The sequence below is a fragment of the Astatotilapia calliptera genome, chromosome 7 (assembly GCF_964374335.1).
Source record: "Astatotilapia calliptera chromosome 7, fAstCal68.1, whole genome shotgun sequence".
NCBI lineage: Eukaryota > Metazoa > Chordata > Actinopteri > Cichliformes > Cichlidae > Astatotilapia > Astatotilapia calliptera.
Window position 1 is genome coordinate 65,941,605 of NC_137428.1, and position 27,602 is coordinate 65,969,206.

At 43.3% G+C, this 27,602-nt stretch overlaps 1 protein-coding gene across 1 annotated transcript; it reads right to left on the reverse strand.

Moving 5' to 3' along the window:
* Positions 1 to 5,069: 5,069 nt before the first annotated feature.
* LOC113024976 (uncharacterized) lies at positions 5,070 to 27,602 on the reverse strand. Its single transcript, XM_026172274.2, has 4 exons — positions 27,410 to 27,602; positions 16,764 to 18,591; positions 10,867 to 11,808; positions 5,070 to 5,514 (listed from the first exon to the last, which is right to left on the reverse strand). The coding sequence occupies exons 2-4, from the start codon at positions 18,391 to 18,393 to the stop codon at positions 5,279 to 5,281; spliced, it is 2,808 nt and encodes a 935-aa protein (XP_026028059.2). The 5' UTR covers positions 18,394 to 18,591; positions 27,410 to 27,602; the 3' UTR covers positions 5,070 to 5,278.

Consider the following 27,602-nt stretch of genomic DNA (forward strand, 5'->3'; position numbering starts at 1 on the left):
GTGGAGGGCTGAGATTACAGTGAATGTCACCCTACCTCCTCTCTCAATCATCCACTTTCAATCCATCGCCATCCCGGGGTTTGTGAGACAGCTTGGCGATGATGCCAGTAAAATGGGATCAATAGCATAGGGAAAAACGGACCAGACAATCTCTTACCCCCTTGAACTTCTGTACCCATGATTGATTTGTCCCCTGCCACAGCACAGGAGACATTAGAGACAAGAAACATGTGTGTGACCATACGTGTGTGTGTGTGCGTGCATGCCCGTGCACCTGCATACGTGTGTTGAAAGCATGTGTTTCGTAAAAGTCTGACTTGTGTGTGTGTTTGCGTAGGTGTGTGTGTGCTCAGTGATTGATGATCTGAAGCGCACACACATCATCAGCAAGGCATTTGCGAGGTGTGTGAGTCAGGAGCTGTCATCCCCCTCAGTCTCCCCAAGCAGAGGCCTCGTCTGCTGATTTATAGTAAATCATTAAAATCTGCTTATTATTGCAGCAGCTCATCACCCTCCCCCCCCTCCCTCAGTCCCCCATAACCAGCCCCCCTCCCCATTTAAAACTTGCCACACCACTGCAGAGGCACACTGAGATAAGACTATACACGCAGAGTGATGGTCAGCAGATTCTGGCACATTAAATCCATTCTGACGCCTGTTTCAAAATAAATATCCCAGATGTCTTGTTTCATAAACATCGGCTGAAGAAGCCAATGAAAGAATCTGGCCGTGTTCCTATACAACAGCTGGAGCCGAGTGGACATATCTACCCACAAAAAAGAAAAAAAGAGAGATGAAGAAACTTTCTTATGGGTTCTCATGCTCACTTCTGCATAAATACACACATGCAGACACACACACACAAATCTGCACACCTCTCCTGTCTTCTGTCTTTGAATCTGAAAATGTGATGTGACTTGGACAATGACAGGTGTGTTTGTCAAGGATGTGGCTGTCACTTCAAATCAATGGACGAGAGCATCTTCCCAGGGAGACTTTCCACTTCTTAGGGTTTGACTGGTTACACTGCGCTTCGGTGCAGATTGGAGAACAGTAAGTTGTCAAAGTGGCATTCAGGGAGCCTTGCTTGGGTGTCATCAAATCGAATAAATAAATAAATAAATAAATAAGCTCATTTCAGTTTTTAGTTCATCAGGAAACCGTGTATAGGTTCCGTTGGCCATTATATACCGACTCATGTAGAGAAAAAGAAAATCGTTATGCGGGTGTCTATCCATCTGAAGATCGTTAGCATGAGCAAATCCGAGAATCACTGTTTTAAAGATGTACTATTCAAGGAAGTTGTGTAGGGCACCGAATAAAATGATGATAATCATTTCCACTGAATAACAAGTGAGAATCACAGCTTGTCTATTGTCGCTTTGCGGTGCGTGGTTTGTCAAATGCGTTTCAATTATAGCCTTTAACTTGAGGCACTATCACATCCACATGAAGTGATTTTAATGGAGTTTGGTGCAATTGTTTGTTATGCGAGACAGGTCTTTTCAGCAGAAAGTGAAGAAAAAAGTGAAAGAGAGAGAGGAGGCTTGAAACTCAAATCAGCTTTCGGTGAGAACGCCGCACAAACTGCCGAGCCGGGGAGCACCTATGGACTCAGATCGAGTCACTTCACGTCACTAGTATTTAACTGTAAACATGTACTGAGAAAGCTTTACTCTCCTGCATGTAAGCCAAAAATCCAAAACACGGGTGCTGGCATCTGATTTGCCAGATACAGCATTCTTGCTGTCTCCAGCACCCCCAATCAGTCTGTCCTGTCCCACTTTTTCTTCCCCCTCCTTCCTCCCCATCTTTTTTTTCTCCCTCCCTGATACAGTATAACAGCCTCCTCTCCATTCTGTCTCTAAAGCTCCTGGATCCTCAAAGCACAGGTGCAGGACTGCCGGGCTACAGCCCACAGGCCCTGGATGCTGAAACAGGAGAGGCAAGCCGGCACACATGCAGAATTACAACGCCTCCATTTCTCACACTGACATAATCCCCATGTTTTATTTGTCCCCTTGTAATTCTTTTTATATCTTGGGCTTATGTTCTTTGGCATCCATTCAATCCCAGCCTCGGGACACAGGGCTCTACCAGGCCCATATGTGTGCCTTGCTCCACTTAACGCATATTAGTTCCTTTGTAACTGTGACTAAACTGGCATGTCTCAGCTGGGAGATGTGCCGGCTTTGACTGACAGTCCATGTCTGGAGCCTGTACTTTGAGTCTCACGCAGACTTGTCAAACACGGGCTCTGTCAAAGCATCCTTCACTCTGCTGTCAAGCACAGGAACCATGGAGAGCTGCAGAAGGTTTGCAGCTCCAACCGCAGATCTCTGATTTACCTTATATTCTATATATGTGCATCTCTATGTGTGTGTGTGTGAGGGAACCAGAGAATGAACAGACTTCTCAGTGTTTTATTAGAGCTAAATTTTAGAAGCGTGTTGTTGGCATGTTCCCTCTTTCCCTTGGTAGGAAAAATCTGAGGGGTAAAAGCTAAGTGAAACATTTTTCATGCTCGCGTTTTGGCAAGATTGCCCGAGAAGGAAAAAAAAGGAGCGAGACGTGTATACCCCAATCAGATCAGTCACTAAAATTGCATCTAGAAAGCTTTTCCAATAACAGCTTGATATTAGGACTTCAGCGTGGTGTTGATGTATGTTATCTGCAGAGAAAATCTGTTAAGTCTGTGCCATGTGATGCCAACAGTCTTAAATATTGTTTTCACAACTGTGCAAGCTAATTACCTTTAATTTTTCATCTGTGCTCCAAGGGTTGTAAGAGATTGTGATTAGTGATTCATTACTTCTCATTACCTGGCCTGTCAAACTGTTTCCTTTACTTATTCAAGCTGATTAGCTGTACATGGCCCGCCTCTCTCAATGAGGCTGAGAAAGAGACCTCAAATATGATCTGCAGATCGGCAACAGTAACTAGTAGTAATAAAAGGATGGATAATAATGAGGACACGAGCAGAAATTAAAGGAAGACGAGAAGAACGGGAAATGTTGGTGATCGTTTTCATTGTGGGAAAAGAGAAGAAGAAGAAAAAACAAAACATCTGTTAGATGTGTTTAACCCTGTTTAACGTGTTTAAATGTTGCACTTTCAGACCAAAACACTTGGCGTAAAAATGGCTTGATTCCGACTTCAGGTTGTAAAGATAAACCCCGCGTCGACAGTCAGTGGGATGACATCTCTTCCTTTTCTCCAGAGAACGGTTATTTATAGGCGTCAGAGAATCAGGATTGATTTACTGCACGTAAACAGGATGTCATTCTCAGCAAAAGGTCAAGGTGAGCCAAAGCTTAGGCAAATAAAAATACAAGAATTTGGCATCTCTGCATTCTACTTGTCTGTCAAGCCAATCATATGCACACAGCCTTCTCAGATCAAGTGACAGCAGGGTCTAAAATTGAGTCCAAATGTAAATAAGCACTAAAAAAAAACACGCAGGCCTTCCTAAGCACAAAAATCCTGAGCGTGCTAGTGACAACGGTAGTGTGACATTAACTAAAACATTCATCACCATTAAGAGTAATTAACAAACTTCTTCAGCATTAATTAAAGTCCCTGCTTTAAGGGAAACTGTGCCTAATTAGGAGCTTTGACAGGATGAGGCTTTAGGGATGAACCATATCCAGAGGGCTGTTGGAGGGGTACAAGCTAGTGAATTTTCTAGAGTTTTCCTCCTCTTGTCACAAAACTCTGTGTCCTTGGTCAACTCAAAAGATGGTCTGGTCTAGCTTGGCACAGCCCTGAAAAAATATTGACAGGTATGACAGGCCTCCGATTAGCCAGTCAGCTGGAGGCCCAGACCTTGTCACCTGTCAGGTAGAGACATGAAGGGTGAATGAACAGAGGAGGTGGAGGAGGATGGTGCAGAGACAAACTTGGAGAAAAAAGAACTGGTGACATTCAGAGTTAACTGGGTACACACACGTGCGAGAGGCAGCTGTGAAAAAAACCAAACAACACATGTATATGGCGCCCAAGTCACCTGCAGAAGTGTTTGTGAAGCACTCCATTACAAAAACCAGAGGGTTTGAGGATGACAAATGTGTACCCAAAGAATCTGTGATTGGATCGGGGATTAAGGGGCTGCCATGTCTCTGATGGGAAACAGGCAGGAGACAGACAGACAGAGAGTGGAAGAAAGAGAAGGAGATGGAAGGAAAAGAAGGGTGGAAGGAGGACAGTAAACGAATGTCAGACTGCCCAGGCAGGGAGACAGAGTGGCAGAGTGGGTGGGCTTTGACAGACACATCTCACACAGGCTGACAGCTCCATCAATAGCCCCAGGATGGCCGCCCTGATTGACAGCTAGCAGGTGGCGCATGAATGGAGTTGTCAGGCCGACTGTCAGTCAAAGTCACATCGCTGTGGCTACGAGGCCCCGGCTGAACAGGCACACAGCTGCCCAAGGTGATCTCTGGGTATACAGGCGGGCTTCTGGCACGGGAGGCTGAGGCAGCTCAGATCACGCTAAAATCACCATACATGGCCATAGCAGCACACAATAGCTCAGTTGATTGTGCCTGTGTTCCACTAGTGGATAGATCTGGTATATACACACATGATTGGTTTGACTGGATTGAAAAAAGTAGGGGGGGAAAATCATTTGAATGTACTATCGATGAATCTCTGCAGTTTTTCCATTTCTTTGGTTCCCCTTAATTGAGCATTGTTCCAGCACGAGGGCATGAAGCATAGGAGTTAATGGGCAATAATTATATGTGAGAGAGGCTTTCTCCCTGGAGTGGAATCCAGAACAAATGGAAGCTCCGATGTGCAACATTCTACTTCATTACATCTGCCGCGATTAAAGCCTGAACATCTGGCACCATATCCTGACAGATAGACAAGACTTCTGGACTGGAAGGGAAATCGAGCGATATTTACAAAAATGTAACACAGGGTATTTACTGGATGAAAGAACAAGTGCTTTGGGCAGGCACGGTACACTCTCCCTATCAGACAAGTGCTGGACTGATAGATGCATGTAAACACAAGTAAATCGTTTGGACACTTTAGACAAAATGAACGACACTAAGTACCCCAGCTACACATTCACATCACAATGGACTTTATTATTATAGGCAGCTTCTTTTGCTACAGATAAATACATACTGTGGCTCTTCAAGTAAACACTGGAATGTACATCAAGGTTGGCTGTTAACTTCTTTTTAACAATCTCCATCATCCTAATCCTTTTGAGGTGAAGCTAAAACAATAACCATAACTGTCTGTATGTGCTGTTAATACGATAACATCAAGTCCCGCAGAGGGATGTCACGCCGATCTGGTCTGTCTCTGGCGCACGGTTGTCTCCCGTGATGCTCAGAGGCAGTCTGGAGGGCATCTGGGGTGTGTGCGAACGTCGAAGGCGGCGGTCAGGGTAGAGACTGTTGTCAAACGGCTTACGGTGCACACAAAGGACGTGAGTCTTCAGGTTGCCCTTCTGGGAGGCGCTGTAGGGGCAGTAACGGCACTGGAAAGGCTTCCGAGCTGGAAACGAATACACGGGAATGGGGTGGCGGTTAATGTTTGCAACAAGTAAATAATCACAATCCCACCGGGCAGTTTTTGAGATTATAATGCATCGGGTTTGTGCATGCTGAACACAACACAGTCAGCCAATAAAATCAAAGAAAAACAAGTTCCCTGACAAAAAATAAAAACCCTCACTGTGTGACGCAGAATAAGCCTCTGCTAAAACAGAATAATACTGATTTCTGTGAAGAATGCATGTGGTATGTTTTTAGTTCTGGATAGCAAACATTAGTCTTGGCAGGTCATTTTTCCAGTGCTCTACAACAGATGTGGCCAGGTGAGATGTGAGAGAAATGTTAATATTTGTTATTGTGCACTGAAGCTGCTGTAGGCTTGCAGATTGTTGATTTTCTGATCACTTTGGCACTTAGCCTTCATCCTGTGACACCTAATGGGCTGACGGGTTTTTCTAAAAAGGCATGCAAGTTCATGCTCATTATTACACACTTCCTGCTCACAACTCACACATGCACGCACACACACACACACAAATAAATAAACACGCACACAAGTGTTGAGCTGAGGAATGACAGATGTCTGCAGCTGGGAGGCAAGGCATGCCAAAACGTCCTGTCTGTCCACCTCCTTCGTGCCCGCTGCATAGTTTCTCCATAAACAATGTGAACATACATGACCCAGCACACAATGTACCCTTAAGATACAAACAACAAAGCTTAACACTAGTAGCTTCCAGATGTTTATCCAACCTCAATAAAAAATCAGTATGATACCAAAGCCTTCAGGCTTGCTAAGATCAAAGCAAAAGTGACTCATTTACCTCTCTACCTAGACAGCCATGTGTCCTTGTTCACCGCTGTGCTATTTTTGAGATGTTACCTCATATAATGACTTTCTCTTTTCCCCTCTGTCTAACACTTCAATGTGTTTTTCTGTGATTCATGGTTACAGTAAACCATTATGTGCTGATGTCATTTGACATCACTTCCCAAAAAGTGAGGGCTGTCTCAGCCTTTTCACCCCGCCCTCGCCTCTTCCACTCTATCATGCTCCTCATCAGAGCTGAGACAGCTGTACACAGCTCAACGCTCGCTTTCACATCTACATAAAAAAGGTGTTTTTTGGAGGGAAAAGTGGGAAAACTCACAGAAGGTGTGAGCAATAAAAGGTAATGCTCCATCTGTTGCTGTATAATAACCTGATGGCCGTAAAGGACACACACACACACACACACACATTTACAAACTAGGCCTGACACATCTGAATATCATCAGGATAGCACAGAAGGGTCTGTGTGTGTCTGTGTTTGTGTGTGTATGAGAGACAGAGAGCTGGAATGAACAGCAGTAAAGATAAGCTTTGTCAGACCCAGGTAGAGTGCAGTTTGTGGCGCACCTTAAACTCTGCCTGCCTCACTTAAGCTTCCCTGGCTTCAGCCTGACGTGGAAAGACAGGAGAGGAGGTTGGATGCATAAAAATAAACACTCCTTGTTAAAACTTTAATGTCATTTTTCTGACTTCCACTTCCTCAAATTTCACACGTTCCCTTGTAACTTGATAAACTTGACAGATTTTCCTCAATCTTATCAAATCCTTGTAAATGCACTCAGGCGCTGTGAACAATTCTGTAGCCTATTACACTTTCATAAAGTCGGTTAATAATAAGCCAAAAGGTCTTGGGCCTACATTAGTCGCTCGGTGCCCAGCGTGTCTCCCCCTTCTCTGCCTCTGTTGCCTTGCTTTCTGTCCCTCCTCGTCTTCCTCAGTCTGCTGCTCTTTTAGTCCTCCCACCAGAGGAGAGGGGAGGTCCAACAGAGGGCAACCTCCAAATAAGTTCCATTAATCACAGGCCAGAGTCTAATGTAACTAATATTTTACAATTAGAGGAGACAGCAGTGGGCTCTTAGCCATCCATCTCGCCGCCATATGATCCTCCATTCACAGGCTACTCAAGCCACAGCTTCAGACCAGCCATTCACTCAAAGAAATACACTCACACACACACACACACGTACCCCTATACATATATAACAATGCATGAAGAGACTCAACAGGAAATGAGAAGGGTGGGATTGTGTGGTGTTGAAAGAAAGAGTGGAACTCTGCCAGTAGTACAAAAACAGAGTGATTACTGACTTTGAATCTGCAGAACGTTGACACTGAACTTAAAGGATAATCTCAGTTCCTTGCAATTTATTTTCACAGTTGCGGCCAAAGGAACAGGACAATACGCACAATCTTTCATGAATAAGTCAGATTATAAACAAACCAACAGTTTAACCACATATTCAAAATGACTTTATTCAAAAGATAAACTGAAAGTGAGTGAACTTGAAATCACAGCACAAAAAGAAAAAAAGATCTGTGCGCACATAAATAACCTGTCACAAGTATGTTCGGTTAGAGATGAACCAGAAGGCAAGTTTAGAATTTCTTCAAATGGATGTGTTGCACCTCACATGTTATATTTCAAAGAAAAGGGGAAAACTTGGGAATTTGTTTTAAAGTTCATCACCCGACTCTGGCGTGTATTCCCAAATTTCTGCATGTTGAATGAGCCTTTTACTAATTCAAAAATCAAGATATTGCATCCAGAGCTAGCCTACCACTCAAAAGGTTAAATATAATCCTTTCATCTAACTTGTTTCCCCTCTTTTCATTCCTTTAACTAGTTATTTTATTTAATAGGGCTAAAACCTCTGTGTACAGACTAAAATGTGTCAACCTTGGATCAATTTTTAACAGTAAACTAAGCAAAGTTTTTATATATTCTTTAGTAGATTTTTACTTATTTGAGTCTTTCAGTTGTAATTCTTCTTATCATCATTCTATATATCAAAACAGTAGGTTTATATGTGGTTATATTGTCTATTATGGGAAGTATAGTTTTATATATTTTTTTGTTTTTGTTGCTATTGGGCAGGGACTAGTACTAGAAAAGCATATCCTGCCTTGCCTTTGCATATTTGCTTGAGGTTGTACACATGTATGTTCACACCTGCATGCATGCAATGATGTGTTTGTGTGTGGTGTGTGTGCGTGTGTGTGTGTGTGTGTGTGCAGCGAGAGTGTGTTGTGTGTCACAGGCTGAGATAATGACCATGATGACAGTGGCGGGGCCGACGGGGGCCAGAAGAGCTGAATGGTGACGGATGACACAGGCCTGAGCTCTGATGGCACACAGACAGTGAGTGATGACTGCACATCCTTCCCAGTGCTCCACCCTTCATTATCTCTATGGGGAGAAGCACGGCACAAAGGCAGGCCGCGCTGCCCTCTCGCTGCCCTCAAACGACATCTGCTCATAGAGACAGCCGCACTACCGCTCCTCTTTCACCTCACTGTCGCTCCATCTATCTCCATCTATGGTGATCTTTCTCGCTCCTTTTCTCTCTCCTTTTCTCCTGCTCTCTGTCACCCTCTCCGAGGAGGGTATACAGAGGTCAGACAATGAGATAATGACTCACCCCTTTCAACCTTTCAAATCAGGGCCTTTTCTTTCTCTCTGTCCTCCATGTTCTTTCATTCTTAATCCTTTCTTTATCGATCTTCTCATGTTCACTTGTTCTCATGAGTCTGAGGCCTGATCTGACATCACCGAAGGAACAGTTGACATGGTTAACTGGTTAACTCTTTTAAAGTTGCCCCAAGGCATCCATTTTGCAACATGACAGCATTCTCAGAAATAGTTGTCCTAATTGTGCCTCTGAAATATGGATGCATGTCAAACTACTTGGGAGTGAGCTATTTACCGCAGCCTCAGCTGTTAGAGTGGTAAATGTTGCCATCTAGTGGTTGAGCCCAAGCAGTGCAGCGGTAAGAGAGTGTTTAAAACACAAGGGAGGGCTCAGTGAGACTAATGAGCATGCAGACAGGTTCAACCAGAGGTCACCATCTGGCCAATTACCACTGCTGGCACATTGGAGCCGACCTGAACTGTCATCACAAACACATCACTCCATGTCCAAACTGCCCAGCAATATGTCACCATGCCACTCGACGTGCCATACAGTATGGAGAGGATGGGGTCAACAGAAGACAGCCCCATGACAAAGCCACCTGGTCTGCGCTGCAGACAGGACAGACTGCTAGGCCACCTGCTTAGCTCAGTTTTAGAGGACACTCGATGGACTCTCAATGTCAGCCCCGCATCTCACTGTCCAGTTTGACTGACAGGTGTTTATTGTGCCTTTGAAGTCAACTTCCTGAGAGAGAAAACGCAGAGGATCAATCTGCAGTGAACAAAAGGCAAGCGATGCTTGAAATAGCTCCTTGCATTGATCCGATTGCTGAAAAGTGCAGGCCACAGTTACGGTATGGCCTGCTGCATGTGAGGGATGAACTGTTTGATGTCATTTTTTCTGCTTTTCGGAGGAAAGGTTTTTTTAAAATCAATGTTTTTTAATCCAAATGGCATTATACATAATAAAAGCAAGAAAGAAACATGAACAGTGTGACGGCTATGACAGGAGGTGAAGGGGAGGGGTGCTTCTCGGCATATTATAATAACCATCTGTACAATCAAATAGAAAACTACATCTTGCTGTTAGAATCATAAAGAAAGGGAACAGATGTTAATCCCTAATGGAGTTGACAGGCACTTTCCTGTCTTTCACATGAACATATTGAGTTTCTGAATAAGAGGGGGATCAGAGGGAAGGTGTATCATGTTGCACTCATAATACATGCATATCAAAGACCCCAGCTGTTGGATTCCCTCTCCTGAGAGACAGCATTATTAAATCTGCACTCAGCAAGCATATCACACCAGCACAAGAGCTTAAGCCTCTCCATCAGTGGGCTCCATTGGCTTGGCGATTTGTAACCTATCACACTAGGAGATTATATCACCCTTTAAAGTGTAGGGGTAATCAGTGCCACACACCTGTGTCTTCTTTAGCCCTTGTTTGAGATCAGATATAAGATCTGCAAGAAAAAACTCAAGTGCTATAAGTATAAGGGAAGTGTGCTGTTCATAATTGGTGTGATTCATTCACACACTCACACTCGATCTTCACACTTCTGCTGTCAGGTGACGAGGGCTGAGATACCGCCAAAACTTTTTTTGGTGTTCTGTAGCAGGATCCTCACACCAGACAATGTATAAAAGTTTGAGCTTGCACTCTAGTTGGCCAGTTATATATAGAGCTTAGTCAAAAAATAATAATCATGCTCTGTTCCCACTCGCAGCAGTTTATCACATGCACAGAAATAATGTGGTTCAAAGCATAGCTGCTGTCTGACCACTAGGTGGCAATATTTGCCTTCGAATCTGGAGACAGCTCTGGATACATCTTGATAACAGTGACAGCTGCATTTAGTGTATGTGATATATCAGCTCGTGCTCACCTGATGCAATGTCTTTCTCCATGTTCCCCCCACCGTTCAGACCGACTTTGTGGGCGCTAGCAGGTGTGCTGTTGAGGCTCCCCTGGGATCTGAGGAAGGAGAGCAGGCCGCCCTGGTGCTGAAGTGGATCCGACTGTCCTGGAGTTATGCTCTCCAGAGAGGAAATGGGAGATTCAGCCACAGCTCTGACCCATTGTCCTAGCTTGTCTTGCTTCTTTTCACCAGCACCCTCAAAATCAGCGCTGGCCTCTCCCGGCTCTTTTGACTCAAGGACATTATTTTTCAGTATTTTCCACTTGGCAGCATTGTCATTTTTGTCCTCCCTCCCTTGGTCAGATTTCTCAAATTCACCTTCACCATCATGAACTGTAGAGCCTGCGTTCTGTGCGTTCATCTCCTCCTTGGCTCCGTGCACCAAGAGGTCAGACTGAAATGTGGGTTTCACACTGAGTTCAGCTGGTGCGTTCGAGTAACTTTGTCGCTGGCGGGTAATGGAGGAGGACAGTCCATTACTAAAAACGCTGGACATCTGTACCAGCACAGCAGGAGACACAGCTGAATGAGATGTGACGGTGTCTGGCCTGACAGACAAATCCAAAGGCTCATACTGGGACTTCCGATTTTGAGCAGACAAAGAGCCGTCTAGACCCGCATCTCGGTCAGCGAGATCGGACTGCTTGTTAATGAGCAAGGAATTTTCGCTGTGGCTCTCCAGACTGAGATACGGCCCCGCAGCCGGGCTCCAGTCCTCCCTGGATCTGGGTCGGAGCTTGGAGCTGGGGTTAGGGCTGGAGCTGCTGCTGCTGCTAGGCTGTAGAGGAGAAGAAAGATCCCCGTTGTTCTGCCAGTTGGTGAAGTGGTACTGATCCAGATGGAAGCCGAGGGAGGCTGTCTGTGCAGAGGTGTAGTCATTTGAAGGTGGACACCTGTAGACTTTCTCACCTAACAGCAACAGATGACAACAGCAAAAACATAAGACAAACTTAATCAAATTAGGAAAGCATGTGCATATGAGACATACTGAGCATTTGGTTCTGAGCATGTACCAACAACAGTTGTCTAAACATGAAAAATGTTGCAATCCCACACCAGGCTGAGTTGAATGATTTAAGTGCTGCCCTGCAGTAAATCAAGCTTGTAATCAGCTTTCAGCTCCAGTGATCCATCATTTTACAGTATGGACGCCACCACCATGTGCAATAAATACACCCAAAGACGTTAACACCAAACAAGATTCTTCCAGAAATAATAAACAGTGAGATTGTAAAGCAACTAGAACAAGGCAGATGTTGCAGACAAGAACCTCATTCCATCAAAACCAGTAAGTGGGTTTCCCAGTCAGAAATAACGAAGTCCAACATGTGAGCAGTTCTGATTAACCACACCATGTACTGTAGCTGAGTTTATTTTTGCTTCACACTTGAAAAATGGTGCGTTGGAAACATAATTCAAACAGTACAAAGTGTATTATTGTGGAGAATGACAAAGGGTGATTTTTCTCCTTTTAGCCAGTGAATAATATCCATCTGGATGCAAGATTTGATCTCGCACACCATAACTTTTAATTAAAGGTAATTTAAATGTCTTCTTCCCTCTGTTTACCTTCAGTTTAATCCTTATAGCTATCACAGAAACACCCTTCAGGGTTAAACACACTCCCTGTGACCATTTTGAGTTAGTGATTGTCTGAGACCTCTGCCTTGCACTGTCTTTAAACAGCCCAGCTGTTTCGCTGCCATTCCAATTACAGTAAAAGTCATCCGATGCCATTAAGCCACAAATATTGGCAGTTTATTGCCCAACACTCTCCTGGCATTTGAAGGTCAGGTCATACATTATACTGTGTCTTTTAGGGATGTGTCTGGGATAGGGAGATAAACCCACCACCATTAATTTAATTCTATGCATATTGATGCCTTATTGTTCTTCTTTAATGGACTAATATCTGAGTTACAACAGTGATTCATTCCCCGCCAGAGAAATATCAATTTCATACACCTCGAGATCTGACCCTGAGGTAATTCTCTGAGGTAAATCTAAATCTAATGATCTGTAGTAGTTACTTTACTTTGTTTCCAACTTTAATAGAAAACCTGCATTATGAGCTGAATCGTAGTAAAGAGAGGGCTGTTTTTTACTATTACAATTTACAAAACCGTAAAATAACACCCACGTATTAATTAAATAGAGCTCCAGCAAATGAAATTGAAAAGTCACAGCTGAAATGGGAAATTCGTGTCCTTGAACTAAAGTCTTCTCCTTTTGTTTGCACTGCACTCTGAGTGTTTATATGTGAGTGTGCTCGTATAGAGCATGTTTGATTTAAAGTCTACGTAAGATTACATGTGTGTGGGGTGTGCAAGAGCGGGAAAGAGACTTCAACAGTGCCACACCCTTGTCTCCAGTAACAGACCAAAAAAAAAGAGAGAGAAAAAAAAGATCCAAACAGCTTAATGGAACTCTTTCAGACACACTATATATCTCAATTATTCTGTGGCTTAAATTACGATGACATTACCGGTCAGCTCCAAATGCAGAAAACACATATATCTGACCTCATCTTTCAGTGCGGACCTTCCTAAACCCATTTGCCAGCCTTCATGAAAGCGGTTAAAAACAACACAAAGACTGAAGACTCTGCCTTTTTTTCTCTTCCTTTGGATGGGTGCCATCTTTGTGATTGCCTGGTTCATGCTAACTTAATCAGTTTAAGATTTACTTACAGTGCAGAGGCGCACATTATGTGAGGGGAGTAATTTTAGAGCTTAGATTTATCAACCAAAACTCCAATTACTGCATCATTACAAACCCCAGCCTCTCTCACCTAACACAGAGCATCTAATGAAGTGATGCGTATGAGTTATCCGCCCTTACTGAATGTGCAAGGCGGATGAAAAAGGTAAATAAATAAATAAATGCCTCAAGTGAGCCGTGTCTATGGAAAAAGCATGCAGCTGGGCTCGGACGAGTGATTCATTTCATATGGAAATGGGCTTTAAAATTTACGTCCATATATCACCGTCAATGCAATCACGTACTCACACACTATATGCTTACACATGCATTTGGCAGTTATATTGTAGGTATCAAACTCTGTATGCAGCGGGGCTTTGCCTCTTTCTGTATATATGTAATCAAGCAACTGAAATGCAAAACAGAGATACATAGTGGCTGGTTTGGTTTAAGATGAAACAGTGAGAGTGAGAGTCACACACAAGACTGGTGAGAAAAACAGGGGCACCAGATGTTCTTTGATGTTTATAATAGCATATATTATTAATATTAATTAGACCACATAGTCAATGACGCATTTGGGACGTTTCCAAGTCAATTAAGCCAAATGGCATTCAGGAGACGGTGGAACAATATTTCAAGGCAGGTGTTCAGAACTCCCTGGGTAAATCTTTTTATCTGCATGCTAGGAAAACAAGCATTTTGAGCTTAATTTGAGCCTCATATCTGCAATAATAATTAAAAAGAGGATTAAAAGACAGAAGTGAGAGGGAAACGGCAAAGCCAACAGGTAATCAGTTTAGACAAACCAGTCAGACTGACTCTGATCTGTGAATAAGAGCTGAATTTGTAAAGCTATGACAGAGTTAGATAAGGACCTATTTAGTAAAAAGATGCTTTTTTGCTTTCAACAATCACAAAGAATAGACGGATGGAAGTGGAACAGCCAAAGGAAAAGTGATATTCTGCACAGCAGCCTGCTTTATCTGTGTTTCTGGGTAAACCGCTGCTCATATTACCATTCACAGTTTTATAGACGCTTATCACTTCAGGCTCTCTTGGCTGTAACAGTTACAGTAAAAGTAGCATAAAAGCAGGGAACACATGTGGGGACAACATCGTTACATGGTGCCTGCTCGCCGACCTTGAGGTTAAGAGTATTGAATGGGACTAATTAATAACTGTCAGCGCATTTTAGCAGTTTGTGTTTTCTTCATTCAGATGTGGGATCTAGCTGGTCCAATGTAGGTCAGAGGCCTGCAGCATGGACCCTTTGTGAGCTTTAAGAAGAGTCGTTATTCTTAATCTCAACTTATAATTAAAGTTAAAGCGCATTTTGAAATCTGTGCTGATTAGATATTGAAAGAAGGAATTCATAACACGCCTCCTATTCAAATCAAAGTCAGATTTCTCATTTACGACGCTGGGTGTTTGTAGTTAAAAATCTAAATCGGGCGCTGTAAGAACCTGTCTCCCACTCTGACAGCCATGACTGTACTATATTTGCCATCCATGTTGGGTACATCAATAACTTCATGACCACCATAGGCTGACTATGAATAATGTAGCCTGTAATTCTGGACTAATCAATGTTCCTCAAGCCGAACATCTGGCAGTGGTAATTCTTCCTCAGCATCTCCGCTCTCCTGAATTAGAAAACACTCGCTCTCTCACTCTCTCTGCCTCCGTGTCCAAGCATCGAGACAGACAGACTTGATCAGTTACAACCCCCCACCTCCGAAAAAACTTATCCCTGTTATTAAACCCTCATCAAGTGGTGCGTGTTCTCCATATGTGTAGGATTTACCTATCTGTCCCGCAGCAGACCTGTGCGTTGAGCCAGGGCCAGCAGCGTGTGATTGTGTTAATTAATCTGTCATTGTGAGCACAGGGAGCAGCTGCAGAGGTCTCTGGGATATATTGTCAGAGCTAAACAATGCGGTGCTAAGCCCCCAGAGTGAGTCTACCATTACACAGGACTAAGAACAGAGAGGAGAGGAGGAGAGGGGGAGAGAGAGCCTGCCGGATCCATCATTGACTAAAGCAATGACGCCTGACCTTTACAATGAATTAGTTTCCATGCTTAATATTGACTGAAATTAGAGTCTGATACTGAATGTGCCATCCCAGAACTGTGCACGCTCAAATCCTCAGCTAGCCAACTATCGTAAATGTTTCTGGAAGTGACACCGTATGGTCTCGGAGATAGGGGAGAAGAGGGAAAGTAGAAACAACAGAGCTTGAATATGTTTCTTAAAGAGCAACCAGAGAGGGATTTGGCTGTAAACTGTGAGCATTTACATGTAAATATGCAGATGCCAGTATGTGTGTACAATATGGAAACAAAACATCTAATGAGATTAGACCTGATCCATTTATCTCTGCTCTACGGCCATCATTTAAGAGGATACTGGCCCAAATCCCACAGGAGCGCAGCAGACTTAGATGCACATAAGTAGTTCTCTAACACTGGAAGAAAATAACCGTAAGCATAAGCTGTGAGGAAAGCGAACAAAGTTTGGATTTATCTTTTCTTCTCGTCTCTTAATAACGCCGTTACAGCAGTAATTTAGACTCATGATAACATGTTAGCAGGATGCCATGATAAAGAAGGCATTTACCCATAGAGCCGAATCATCTAAATCACCAGGTGGAACAGAAGACTATCAATAAAAATACCAGGTGGTAGATCAAATCATAAAAATCACTGGGTGGTATATATCAAATCATTAAAAACACCAGATGGCATGCATTAACATCTTGTGCCCCTGTAGGCAAGGGGTGGGGATGTGACGGATATAAAATAGAGGGTACTAATTATCCCTACAATTCACCATGATGCCATTATCTTTAAAAGGAAGACAAAGTCCTTGTGGATGATAATATCTGTAGCTGTGTTGCTGACCCTGTGCTTGCTTCAAATCCACCTACTCTAAGTAGTCACAAATATGATGACACATGTTTTACATGCACTTGATCATTTCTGACAAAAAGGGGAAAAAATATAACAATAATAAGATGCTTTTATGTCAAATATTTTGAGATTAGTTCACAGATGGAAACATCAGGGACTAATTCCTAATGAATGATTAAAACGTTATCTAGAGGCTGAGACGTAGTCCTAATCTTTTACTCTGAAGACTTGTCTTCCTGCACTGAATTACCTGTAGCTGGAGAAGAAGATTGTGGTCGATGGTCCACAGCGCTGCCAGAGTTCCCCGTCTCGGTGATCATCTCTGCTGGCCCATGATGACTCACGCTGCCGGGGCTCCCAGGTCTGCTTATGGTTTTGGTGTCTGGGTCACCAAAGCACAGTTTCCCATCATCTACAGGGAGACATCTCTCTGGCAGATAGGAGGAGCACTGCTGCTGCTGCTGCTGCTGCTGGTGGTCTTTAGGGCTGAACATTTGCTGTTCAATAGGTAACCCTGGTGTTATGATCTGCCAACCCGCATAGCTGCTGCTGTTGGTGAGAGCATCTCTGGCAGCAATTATTTTCTGCAGATATTCCATGCTAGAGGAACTCAGCGGAGGGTGGAGATGATTTAGACTCATCGAAGAAGAGCTCTCTGCATCTGTCACCGCACCAGGCCCCGAGGAAATCATCCGCCCTAACATCTCTCGGACCTTCATGTCAACACCAGCTGCAGCTATCATCTGGTTGTAATCTGGGTGGTCCACTCTCTCAGCTGTAAGGAACCTGTTGTGAATGCGGGAGATGTACTGGGAGTAGAGGTTGCTCTGATGCTCCGATGGCGTCAGGTTACTCATTTCAGCAGAGGAATCACGCTCGGGAGGGAGATTGGTCTTAGCAGCGAGCTTATTAAGGTGCACCTTCATGTGGTTCTTCAAAAACCAGGGTTCCTTGAAGCGACGGCCACAGATTTGGCAGCAGTGCTCAAAAGAATCCTTGTGTTTCCTCATGTGGCCCTTTAGGAACCAGGCCTGGCTGAAGGTCTGGCCGCACACCTCGCAGGGGAATTCACCGACAGGCTTTCCCTGATCACCAGCCCCAATCGCGGGCTTTTGCCCTGAGCCCGAATCGGCTGTGATATGTGTCATTTCAACATGGCTGATGAGCTCCTCCTCGTGTGAGGCAGCAAACTCACACAGAGTACATTTGTAGGGCTTGTGGAGGATTCTGATGTGGCGCTCAAGCTCTTGCTGCTTCCTGAACTTTCCCTTACAGAAAGAGCAGCGGAAGCCAGTGGTTTGGGGCTGGATGGCCTCGTCGTGAATTGTAGTCAACTTGGGAGAGGTGGATCCACATGGCTGGCTGTCTGCTGCGCTAGAGTTGCTTAACAGCTGAGGCTGTGTCGGAAAAGTCTGCGGTAGAGGCTTTTGATGGTGGTTTATATTAGCTGCTTGCGGTTGGCTAACGTGACTAGCTCTCATCTGCCTGTCTCTTAGTATCGCCCTTTCCTCGAGCTCGTGAAGCAACCTGTTCTCCTCCCTAATCCTCCCACGGCCTTTGCCCAGAATGCCTTGCTTGTGTGTGCGGAGGTGTATCTTCAGGTTCCCCTTCTGTGCAGCCCTGTGGTCGCAGTACGGGCACTTGAAAGGCTTCTCACCTGTATGAGTGCGCATGTGAAGGGAAAGGATGCTGTTGAAGCGGAAACGCTTTCCACATAACGGGCAGGGATACTTCCTGTTTTTGCGGTTATCATCTTGGGAAGAATTAACCTGAGAGACAATGCTTTGATTGGTGACTCTCAGGAACTGGGAAAGCTCTACTCTCCCATTCATGCTGCTGAGAATTCGTGCATCCATGATTTGGTTGGCCAGAAGTGCCATCTGGCTCCTAATTGGGTGGGTAGATGGGGTAATGAAGCTGTCCTTTCGGGGACTGGGTGATGTTACAGTATGGTGGTCAGGGGTGTCTAACTGGGACAGTCTGAAGGTTAGTAAAATGAAGTGTTTGCACTTATTTAGCTGAAACAGGATGTGGATTCATGCTGTTTAGATGACGTGTCTGTTTCCTGTTTGTCTGACCTAAAGAGAAAAACAAAAGGTGCATTAAGTTATTTCAAAGTCTGCTGCAGGAAATGTATTATTTAAAAAATTAGAAGCAATAAGAAGAGCAACTAAGTAAGGAAAAAACAAAGCTAAATAAATATGGCCATGTGTTGTCAACGAGGTGTAAATCTGTACTTTTGCAACTGCTGTATAATGCCAGTTATGCACCACAAATAGGTCAGGAAATAGTGCAAAGTAGGTTCTGACTCTCCTCATCCTGTCTTAAGTATACCTGTGGTTTTACATTATTGTTGGAGACTGCGAAAATGCTGATTATGTATAACCACAAAGGCTTCCTCAACAAATATCTCATCTTTACTAAAGGGTAAGTTGAAAATCTTTGTCTAGATCTCATTTTGTTAGTGACACACAATACTAAGGCAGCAGAAACATCAAAGCCTATCTGCTTCTACTTGCCCTTCCTTCGCATTTCACAAATCTTTGAAATGCTTTAAAGAGAAGATTAAAGTAAATAGTTAAGCTTTTTCAGCAGGTCTGCTGCATATTTGAATAAAACCGTTACTAGGATAATTATGTCACAGGAGTACTGAGGAAAATAAACAACTTAATGATGGATGCAAAAATTTAAACTAAAGTTAAAGGAAGCATATCTGAATAAAAAGCCTGCCCTTCCCAGCTCCCTTTTTTATTCGACTGTAGCAGCAAAACAAAGCTTCAAATTCACATCGTGCTACAATGGTAGAGGTCACACAGGCGAGCCCTGCACAGCTCTAGTGCAGCACCAAAGGGCACAGAACAAAGCCTGCACTGTCCACACTGAATTAACACAGGCTTACATCATCCTGGACTGCAACCTCAGTCAGTCACGAAAATGATGTACACAAAACCACACAGATAAAGAGTTGGCAGGCAGGGAGCAACGGTTCGTGTGACTGGCGTGTCCGCTCTAAGATGTAGATTAGAAATCAATGTGACCATTATGGTGCTGACTTAATCATATCTGACAAGAAAAGGTCTGTAAATTATATCTTTATATCATAGATCCACTTTACAGCTCCTGACCCGATATTCCTGAACAGCCTTTCCACAAAAGAAAGCAAATGGGAGGTTAGCCCCACTTCCCACGCATTTTCAAGAATGGCCGTCAGTTAGACCGAGCTCGCATTTGCCTTAATTAATGTCATTACTGTGCAGTTGCTCTTATTGTACGGTGTAGCCAATATAAAGTCTGCAACCAATCAATAATGATTGATTGAACTTAACTCTAAATAGCTCTGTCTCTGCAACATCTTCTGAAATCACTTTGACGATGGTTTAGTGCACAAGTGCATGCCTTCTTTGCTAAACACTGCACATGTGTACTAGCTCTGGGTTACATTGAGAGATTGAGCTAAACAAGAGAGCAATAAGAACAATCTGGCAGGACACAATCTTGCTGTCATACTCCGGCACAGTAAATCACGCTTACCTGGGCGCCAAAATGAAAACGCTAACTTTCATGTAAATAACGGCCTTCCAAATCAAATCTGATTATGAGTATAACCCATAACAACGTCAACCAAATGTTAGCTGATTAAAAAATAGTCTTAGTCAGCAAAGTTTTGTTTGGTCAGTCACAGAAAACTCCAACAACCACAGGAAGTGGTGACATTGCGTCAGACAGCTAGTCACAGATAGACAGTGTCATTTACAAGAGCTGGTGTCTGCATTTGTTACAGTGCACATGTCAGGCAGGCAGGAAATCCAACGTGTGGGCTCATTTTGTGAAGGTAAAGGATGACACCCAAGAGAGTGACAGGCAAACTCTGCTGGCAAATATTTTGCCCATCATTCATCCATCTCAAACTTAGCTTATCATCTAAAACGTGTAAGCAGCCGCTTAGCATGGCTGTTCATTATTATGCTAGACTGACCTTGAATTCTCATGTCTTGCAACAAATTTAAAATTAACATAACTTTTGCTGTTGTCACAAACAGGCAGCTCGCCTCCTGTGTGTTCTTGTATCTTTTAAAGCTTTGTTATAATGCTTTTGTATTCTTCTGCAGTGTAAAACAGCAATAACAATGTTATACATTACTCCACTCAACTCAAACCATTATCTGGTGCCCCCTAAAATATATATATATGTTTAAATAATTAAAATAATATCCTAATTGTGGAATAGCTAGTCAGCTACTAGTCAAGGAGATAGCTCTACCCCTACTCCACAGCAAGTTTGATCAGGCATGAAAATGTTGCACATAAAACCACCCGGATAAAGAGCTGCCTGCAGCCATGGCTGGTGTGAGCAGTGTGTCTGCACTGAGCTCAGATCAATGTAAGGCTACAGGCCTGACCTAATCACATCTGACAGGAAGAAAGTGAGCGAATGATATTAGCATACACTAGATCTACTTCATATTTACTAAAGTGATATTTCTCTGATTAACTGCGCATGGCAACGAGGCAGAAAGCTGTCATTGCTTGTGTGTGCGGACTGGCTTTGGTGGGAATCTGTGGAGATAGGAGCGGGGCCATCAGGTGTTTTCACTGTCAGAGTGGATTAGGCTCTTTTAGTGCAGATTGAGAGAGCGCTTGATTGTTTTGAAGCATTGTGTCACAGTAGCGCCTCTTAGGTGTGGACGCACATATACGAACAAGGAGCAGGTGTGATTTAGCACAGGCAATAAAAGGGAAACAAAAATGTGACACATACATTACAACCAGCCAAGGAGGCTGTGCATTTGGGATGATTTTAGATGTGACAATATCAAACACTGTTATATTTACTTTCACTGCTGTCAGGCGAAGGGGATTCTATAAAAGATTTGACCTACAAGAGAGTGGAAACACGATATTTTTACCTTGTAGTGCATTGCCATGTAGGATGGATGGATAGATGCGTCGAGGCCTAGAGTGATGAAAGTGGAATGAAACACGTAAATGAAATTTATAGATCAGAAGTGCGTATTACATTTTTCTTTTTAGCAGCGGTTAAAATTAATAAAAATCCATTAATAATTTATGTTGGTTGTTGACTGAAAAATACAATAAATGCACCACAAATGGCTGCAAAAGCCTTCTCCCAACAGCTACAGTGAGCCCTCTAATAAGCAAAGAAAGCTAAAGATCATCTGATGTTAACATGACTGATAACAGCCTTTTCGTGTACGTTGTTTTCAGATGACCAAAAACTGGAAATCCTTGTTTAATTTCAGTATGTAACTATTTACCGTCCCTTGTAATAATGTGTAAAAATCTACATGTAGTGGCTTAGATGTGTTCTGTTTACCCAGGCAGGCTGGAAACAGTTGTACGCATGATACAGTAATAAAAACTCAACTCAATAGTGAACACATGCAGTTAAAAATGAAACACATATGTAATTATAGAGTTGGATGCAGATACTCATGCCTCATATGAGCAAATAAGCATGCAGTCTGACATTTAATATGTCTGTTGATGTCCCAGATTCTTTGTAAAATGGTTCAGCCTACTTCAAAATTCCTGGAATTCCTGACTTCCCAGGCTGCAGAAGGCAACTGTTTATCACACATGAGCTTATGTAAAGACAGTGAAAGCCCCATGCTATGCTTTATGTCCCCTGTATCTCACTTCATCCACGTGCCCACCCACCAAATCAGCCAGCCAAGACTCCTGTGGACTGCAATGTCAGGGGATGAACAGCATGCTCAAGGAAGAGGGCAGTGGTAACACAGCTGCCCACCATGACCCATACAAAAGATAGCACACATATACTTTCTGACAGCCAGATTAATGAAACCCTATAGGAGCTTCTCTGTAGGCCCCCCAAAAGCCTGACGGAGACAGAATAGTCTAACCAGCACCATTCATTACTGCAGGAGTACAGAGCACAGAAAGAGCACACACAGCACTGACAAACTAGCTCCTTGTGAGTAATAGCTAAAGAACTCATAAAAGAATACATACACATTTGTTGCGGGTGTTGTACGTAAATCTATGCCACTCCTTCTACCACTATCAAACCCCCCCCCAAAAAACCTGTCTTGTGCCCCTTAAAAATAAACCTGGCATGCAAGTGATACAGCAGTGATGAACAGTTATGTGAGAATCGGCTATTTCAGGTGGCTTTCGATTAATTTTGTTTGTCTCAGTCAGCAATGCAGATTAGAGGCCTTGAATGCGCTGCAAAGGGAAAAATAAGTTCCTCTGGCAACATACTAAAAGCCACAGGGTATAGCACCTGGAACTCAGACTGAAAACAGCAGGTTTGCTTAGAGGCAACCAGCTGTGTGAGTACCTGTATGAGTTGGTGGCGTCTAAGTCTTTTCAGATGACAAATGGTTCCAATCCGCGTGCAAGGATAAGACGTGAAGAGTGAAAGTGTGCATAGGTACTCTGGTGAATACGAGCAGTATCATAACCATGTGTGTGTGTGTGTGTGTGTGTGTGTGTGTGTGTGTGTGTGTGTGTGTGTGTGTGTGTGTGTGTGTGTGTGTGTGTGTGTGTGTGTGTGTGTGTGTGTGTGTGTGTGTGTTGTAAATAAATTCTGGATTCGTGAAATTCCTTCGTTGTTTTCATTAGCTCTCACACACTTCGGAGTGAGGAAATATAAACTTCACTCTTCTTTGTCAGGCATTTGCAAACACACCCATTTTCACATGCTGTCTCTATCTTTCCATAACACACACACACACGGAGGCACATGCATATAGAATGTATTTAAGATCACTAATGTGTAAACAGTTGCTCTTGTTTGCACAGACCACCTGTTCTTTCTGGACACAAACAAAGCTTTGGCGTACGATGGGGTGTGTTAACAGTGTGGGGTGAGGAGGGGATGCCTCACAGAAGAGAAGCCTATCCACATGGTGTAGGCTGCATCAGATGGTTGGGCCCTGCATGACAGCAGTCAGCTCCAACATAACTCGCACAGATCTCAAAGAACACAGCTTCTTCAGTCTGCAACAGACTGACATGTTTTGCTTTCTCGACAACTTCCCCGGGCGGATGCAAACTCTTGCTCGCTATAACGTTTAAGTTAGCAGCCCTCCTAACTGTGAAAGGATCAATTTGTTTTTGCACTGCATTTGTCTTTCACATTGGCCAATATTTGCAAAAGTGAAAGGAAGACACGAAAAAAAAACTAGATGTGTCTATTTTCAGTTGCGAAAAAAAAGCACTTGAAGGCACTAAAACAAAAGTCATTAAACGAGTCATCACAAAATCACAGCAGGAGTCTGGTAATGCCACTTACAGTATCTCATTAAGCTATGGCATCCACAGCAAAAAAAACCTGACAAACAAAGAGCATAATCCAAGGCACATTAGCTGGGCTGATAATTCAATGAACTCTCATTTGGCAGCCATCTTGCCCTTGTGATGGTCTTTTTTCAGCCGCAGCAGCAGAGCACAGACCCCTCATGAAGTTCCTCTCTCTCTCTCTCCTTCTTCCTCTCCCCATCAATCTATCTATCTCACACATACTGTATATCCCTCCTCCTGCTCTTCTTCCCTTTCTCTCACTCTCTCTCACATGCTCTCTAAAACAACAAAACATCCACCATTAGACAACGGGGTACCAGCGTAATTAGAAAATGACTTCCTTTGCAATCCTAGCTAAGTAGTTTACACACTGTAATTACAGGGACAAAATCATCTTTTCATCATTTCACTGATTGAGCTCATCAACCCAGTGGGATCCCAGGACTGTGCTCAGGCAACATCTGGGCTAAGAGAATTAGCCCTTAGTTTAGCAGGCCTTACACAGTGGCAAGCAACGCAGCATGACCACCGGACATGGTCACACATCTCTAATTGGGACTGTATTTTTTTTTCTTTTTGATAATTAGGCCTTATCAAAGAGTCATCATCCAGAGGAACGTTCAAAAGGTACCCACCTAAACACAACAGGAGACATTAGGGAAGAAGAGCGCAAGCAACGCAAAGGATCATCTCGATTTTCCCACACTTCCCAAAATGCCTTATCAAACTTTTACTCCCCTGCAACAAACTCCTGTAGTTGTTAACTGAAGCACCGAAGATCGACCTTGGTGCACAACAACGTGTCTTTTCGCAGAGAGCTCTGTTTACTCTAATTCTGTGTGTAACTCGAGCCTTGACTTTCTAACAAACACATGCGGTTCCTGGAGTTGAAGGTGAAGTGCTTTCGTTCGTCTCTGTCCTGTCGAAGGACTCTGCCTCTGTGTGTTGGCAACAGAGGCAAGTGTTTAATGTGGCAGCTGTTAGCCTCGTGGATTTTCACTAATCACTCTCTCCTGATTACTCTGATGAGTGTATGATGCTCTTAAATAATCAACCCGCAATGAAAAAAAAAGAAAAATAATTATCATCATCTCCCTAAGTAGTGCAGCTGCACCCGCCTGCAATAATTACAACTAGAACAGGGCGCCTTCTCTCGTCACTTACAACCACTTATTATTAGAGATAACGCTAATTGGTGCAGTGGTGGGCGACAATTCTTCATGGGGTTCATCATAAAAAGCCAAACCTTGAAAGTTATGGCACATTAGAGGTCTTAAAGCCAAGGTACGGTATTAAACACTGCATGCTGAGACACGCCGATAATCTGAGCCAGGGGAGTAGTAGACGTCCTATCACTAGCCCCCTGGTTGCCTCACTACCTTGCCCTCACTCCACCCTTCCCCCACTCGTGGTATCAGCCTGGCAGACACAATTAACATTTTCATAAAAACAATTCCCTGCCTCCAATAGTCCAATGTAATTTGTTTTCCATCTCTGTTCATTAATCATTGTTTAAATCGGTGAGCCATCCCCTCCACTCTGCCATCTGCACTCAGCTGTGTTACAGATATGACACCTTCCCCCTTAATGGGAGCTGACAGCCAAGAGAGGAGGCCTGTGGAAAATAGCTTCCTGCATGTGCACTTCCACCTCACATACTGCCAGCAGGTGAGAGAGGGGTATTTAATGGGTTCTGATTAATCTCAAAGGCAAACAACATTACACTACAACATTATACAGCATGCAAACAGCATGCAACCCCTACATTATGTGCAAGTATGGAACAGCAGTATAGAAAGTGTGAAAAGCAACAGTGGATGGAATAACTAGAGCGAAACTCACACAGACATGCTTTACAACAATGGCAGAGCATTCCACATTTTGTCAAAGTTTTTTTGTTTTTTCTCCTCTTGTTAAATTAGTGCAACGTTCCTACAATATGCTATTGTTTTCCTGGAATTGGGAGCAAGGTTATTAATTATTCACTGTTGTGTTCTCATATGAGGGGGCTATGCTTTTCACTGTATTGCCTCATAGCTCAAATACTTAAGGCCATAGTACTCGGGCAAATTTCATGAGGCAACATCACAGAGATATTATCACAGTGCAGACACTTAGCAGATTCAAAGTTTCCTGAAGAGTTTGAATGACTGGAAAGGTCAAAGTTCTACGATTTCCACATAATGCATCGGGAAAGACTACATAAATTACTTTTGCATTGCTTTGTCTCCATACTCAAAGTGATTTTAAGCCAAAGTCTAACTAGCTTAGGCATTTTTGGGGGGGGGGAGAAAATCCTACTCAGTGTGGTGGTAAGAAGGTGCCAAAAAGTTCATCTGGCCTGTTGATTTCAGCGTGGATTACAGATATTCAAATCATGTGCCTCATGTTCAAACAAGTGCTTCTATCAGGGGAGAAAGTTGCCAAGCAGAGCTTTGTCATGTAAGCTGCATGAATTTACCGCAGCATAATGAGAAAACGGCTGTGGCGCTAAATTTAATACAGTTTCATCCACTCACCCTCCCTCTCTCTAATTTCTTCTCAGTCATAATGATAATAATTTTTGATACCCCTCTGGTGTCAGTGCAGCGTATAGTTTACCCTTTTTTTGTGGTGCCACCTGAATATGCACTGGCCCAATTTTTCATCAGGAACTGTGTCACAGCTCACGCACACTCTCGGTTATAAAACGCTTTAGACAAGCACCCCAACTATTTTTCAGGGTGTTTCTAACAAGGAGAGCAGCAGCAGTATTAGTAAATGATGTGTATATTCAAAGCTGAATATTTCATGTTGATTGATCGTACTGACTGCCACCCACCTGCTCCTCCTCCTGTCCCACCGGAGCTGGCATGAGGAGAATTCAGTAATTGAGAAGAGCAGAGCATGGTCTCTCTTTGCTCACATATGACAGATGGGGCATCATCGCTTCAAAGGAGAGCATTTGGAAACAGGAGGAAGGAGAAGGGGGGCAGAGGGTGAGGGTGGCTTTGAGAGTAGCTGTGCCACTCTGTACAGGTGATAGTTAAGAAAAAAGGTTACAAAACCTAAAACGTGGGCTTTTAATGCTGCTTGAGGTGTCAAAACTACAACTTAAAAACTGTGAATTCTTTCGGGCTCCTGCTTGTCTTTAACAAGCAAACTGGGGATTGTAATGCACAGCCACCTTGCGTCATTCTTATTCATAACTACACAACTTATAGTATAAAAACCCTCATTTTTATGTTTATAAATCATAATTTTACATTATGTGAAAGAAAAAACCTGTATGCAATAATATGATATAATTGAAGGTTGCAGTGAAATATGATAGAATATGATGCTCGTGGTCTAACTGTATACTAATTATATGCTCAATAAACACCAGAGAAATACACAGATTTGGTATTTTTTGCGTTCTATTGGATGACTCTCGACTAATTTTTACGATGAGCTGTAGAAAATTCCTTAGTCACCTTTCAGCCCTCGCCATTACTTCCTTTTTAACAAGAAAGAAAACCAACAGTGGCATCCCTGGGAAACGCGTGTCCATCAGAATCCGACTCGTCAGAAACTTTTCACAAATAACTTGGGTAAATCTTTAAGAGTCGCAGTGATTTCTCTTACCTGGCCAGATCGAAGAGGCGCGGAGGACACGATGTGACAGCTGGAGTTCAGTGGAGAGTGATGTTGAACTGGATGACTGACTGCTGACTGACGGACTGTACGCTTCACACGCTTTATCATAAACGCCCAGCACACAGTAGCGCACTGATTTCCTCCTTTAACTACCTTTTCCTCCTCGGTCTAAAAAAAAAAA